Raw genomic sequence first — 2,198 nt, forward strand, 5'->3', positions numbered from 1 at the left:
GTCAATTATATAAAACTTAAATCAATTTCATTAACTAGTACTCAAAAAGGCAAAAATACATTTCATCATTTTGTTAGAAGTCCAAACATTGTGTTCCAAGTTACAACAAAATGAACAAAACAAGTTATTTAATTTGTATTATTAATAATTTGCAACAAGCTTATGTACTCATGTTGCAAATTATTATCATTATTATTAATTTGAATTTCATACAAATTATTATTATTATTATTATTCTGCATTTGGATGCATAATATTTCTGCTTGGGCCATAGCAAGTTGCATTTCTAATTGTGAAATTTGATTTTGTAAAAAAGAAATTGCACTAACACAACCATAAACAGGATCTCTCATTCTTGCATTTGCTTCATATACTAAACTGTTTACTGCATCTGCTCTCTGTTGTATAGGTAATTCCTGAAAAATATTACATTAAGATTAAGACCAAAAAAAGAAAAATATGAAAAATAAATAAATTAATCGTATACACATGTTGCATATAACATGATGATATTAATAGTCTGTTTGACCAAATTTTTGAGAGGTTAAAAGTGTTTATTTCAAAAATTTAGGTGTTTGGTCAAGTTTTTAAGAGAAAATACATGCTTCTCGAGAGTAGCAAAAGTTGTTACTCCCTCCGTCCGCTTTTAATTATCATGTTGTGTTTTTCGAAAGTCAATTTGACTAATTTTTAAAGTTAAAAATATTAATTCGATATTTTAAACAAAAAATTTAGATATTCAAAAACTATACGAAAAGTACTATAAATTGCAATTTTTTTCATATCAATATGATGAAAAAATACATTATAAAATGTTAATCAAAGTTTTTATAGTTTGACTCTAAAAAGAAAACCATGACAATTTGAAGGAGAGAGTATTAAGAAGCTAAAAAGATAGTTTTTCACCAAAAGTATTTTCTACTTTTGAGAAAAATACATCTAGAAGCACTTTTAAAAAGTTTGACCAAACTTAATTAATTACTGTTAAAAAAATTATTTTAAAATTTATTGATCAAACACCATTAGTTTTCATCAAAATAATTTTCTTTTGAAAATCATTCTTCAAAATTAGACCAATTTTAGAGGGTTGAACAAATAGAGACTATAGATTCAAGTATGTGTAAACAATATTTCTACACACTCAAATCAATCATTTATAAGGTAATAAATTTAGAGTTTAGCTAATATAAATATATTATAAGAAAATCTTTATGATAAACATTAATTGATAATTTTTTTAAAAAAATGGTAACAAACATGCTACCATACAAACTAATACTTGTAAAACCTCATTATACAATCACTGCATATAATGCTAATGTAAACGAATTCAAAATGGCACTATGCTTTTATAACAAAATTCAATATCTATTATATACATTAAAACAAAAATTAATCTTATAATATATGCAATATGATATTCCGATTAAATGAGTTTGAATAAACCCCTTTCGCCATTTTGATTATTATTTTTTTGTGAGGTTAGAGGTGAGAGCTAACCCTCGATTCTCGATTGATTGATTAGACTTTTACTCTTTCCTACTTTTGACAGAAGAATAAAACCACAAATTATCTTATCCTAATAGTACGTACACTACAATATCTCTATATGGCGTAATCAATACAAATGAGTTTGATAAAAAAATTAGCCGATATAAATTATGATAATTAGAGGAAGGAAAAAGAGGAAATTACCTGCAACATCTTGCTAATATTGCTAGCACCAAAGACTTTGTGAACAATGGCAAATTTGTGAGGTTCATTTGGTGGAAAATATGGAGCAAATATACAATCTTTTGTACATCTACGCCTTAATAATTTGCATGAAGCACAAGGAGATGAACTTCCTCCCATTAAATTTGGTCAAGTATAGTAATCTTGAAAAAAGAGAAATTAATTATAACTTAATTCTCTGCAAAGAAACAATAACAGTATATAGTAGTAATATTATAGTATAGGATAAAGAATAGTTTAATTTGGAAGACAAATTAGTTGGGAAACACCCTATTTATAATGATTTATACAAGGAGGAGTGAGTTAGTTGTGTTTACAATTGATGATTGACAAAATAAAATATCCCATCCTCCTTCTTCATGTGTTTCAATTTATTTGTCTGATTTTAACTTGATATAAAATTCAAAAAGCTAACGAAGACTTGTATTTTGTACTGTCAAATTAAAGATATATAGAATGTACGT

General features: G+C 25.8%; 1 protein-coding gene across 1 annotated transcript; it reads right to left on the reverse strand.

Annotated features, from left to right (window-relative positions):
• Nucleotides 1–233: 233 nt before the first annotated feature.
• On the reverse strand, nt 234–1,882 carry LOC102605604 (LOB domain-containing protein 12-like; the record flags this gene model as incomplete). Its single annotated transcript, XM_006344010.2, has 2 exons — nt 1,696–1,882; nt 234–416 (listed from the first exon to the last, which is right to left on the reverse strand). Coding segments are annotated over exons 1-2 (342 nt in total), but the record flags the coding sequence as incomplete, so codon positions are not given.
• Nucleotides 1,883–2,198: the final 316 nt, after the last annotated feature.

The sequence above is a fragment of the Solanum tuberosum genome, unplaced genomic scaffold (assembly GCF_000226075.1).
Source record: "Solanum tuberosum cultivar DM 1-3 516 R44 unplaced genomic scaffold, SolTub_3.0 scf00052, whole genome shotgun sequence".
Lineage (NCBI taxonomy): Eukaryota > Viridiplantae > Streptophyta > Magnoliopsida > Solanales > Solanaceae > Solanum > Solanum tuberosum.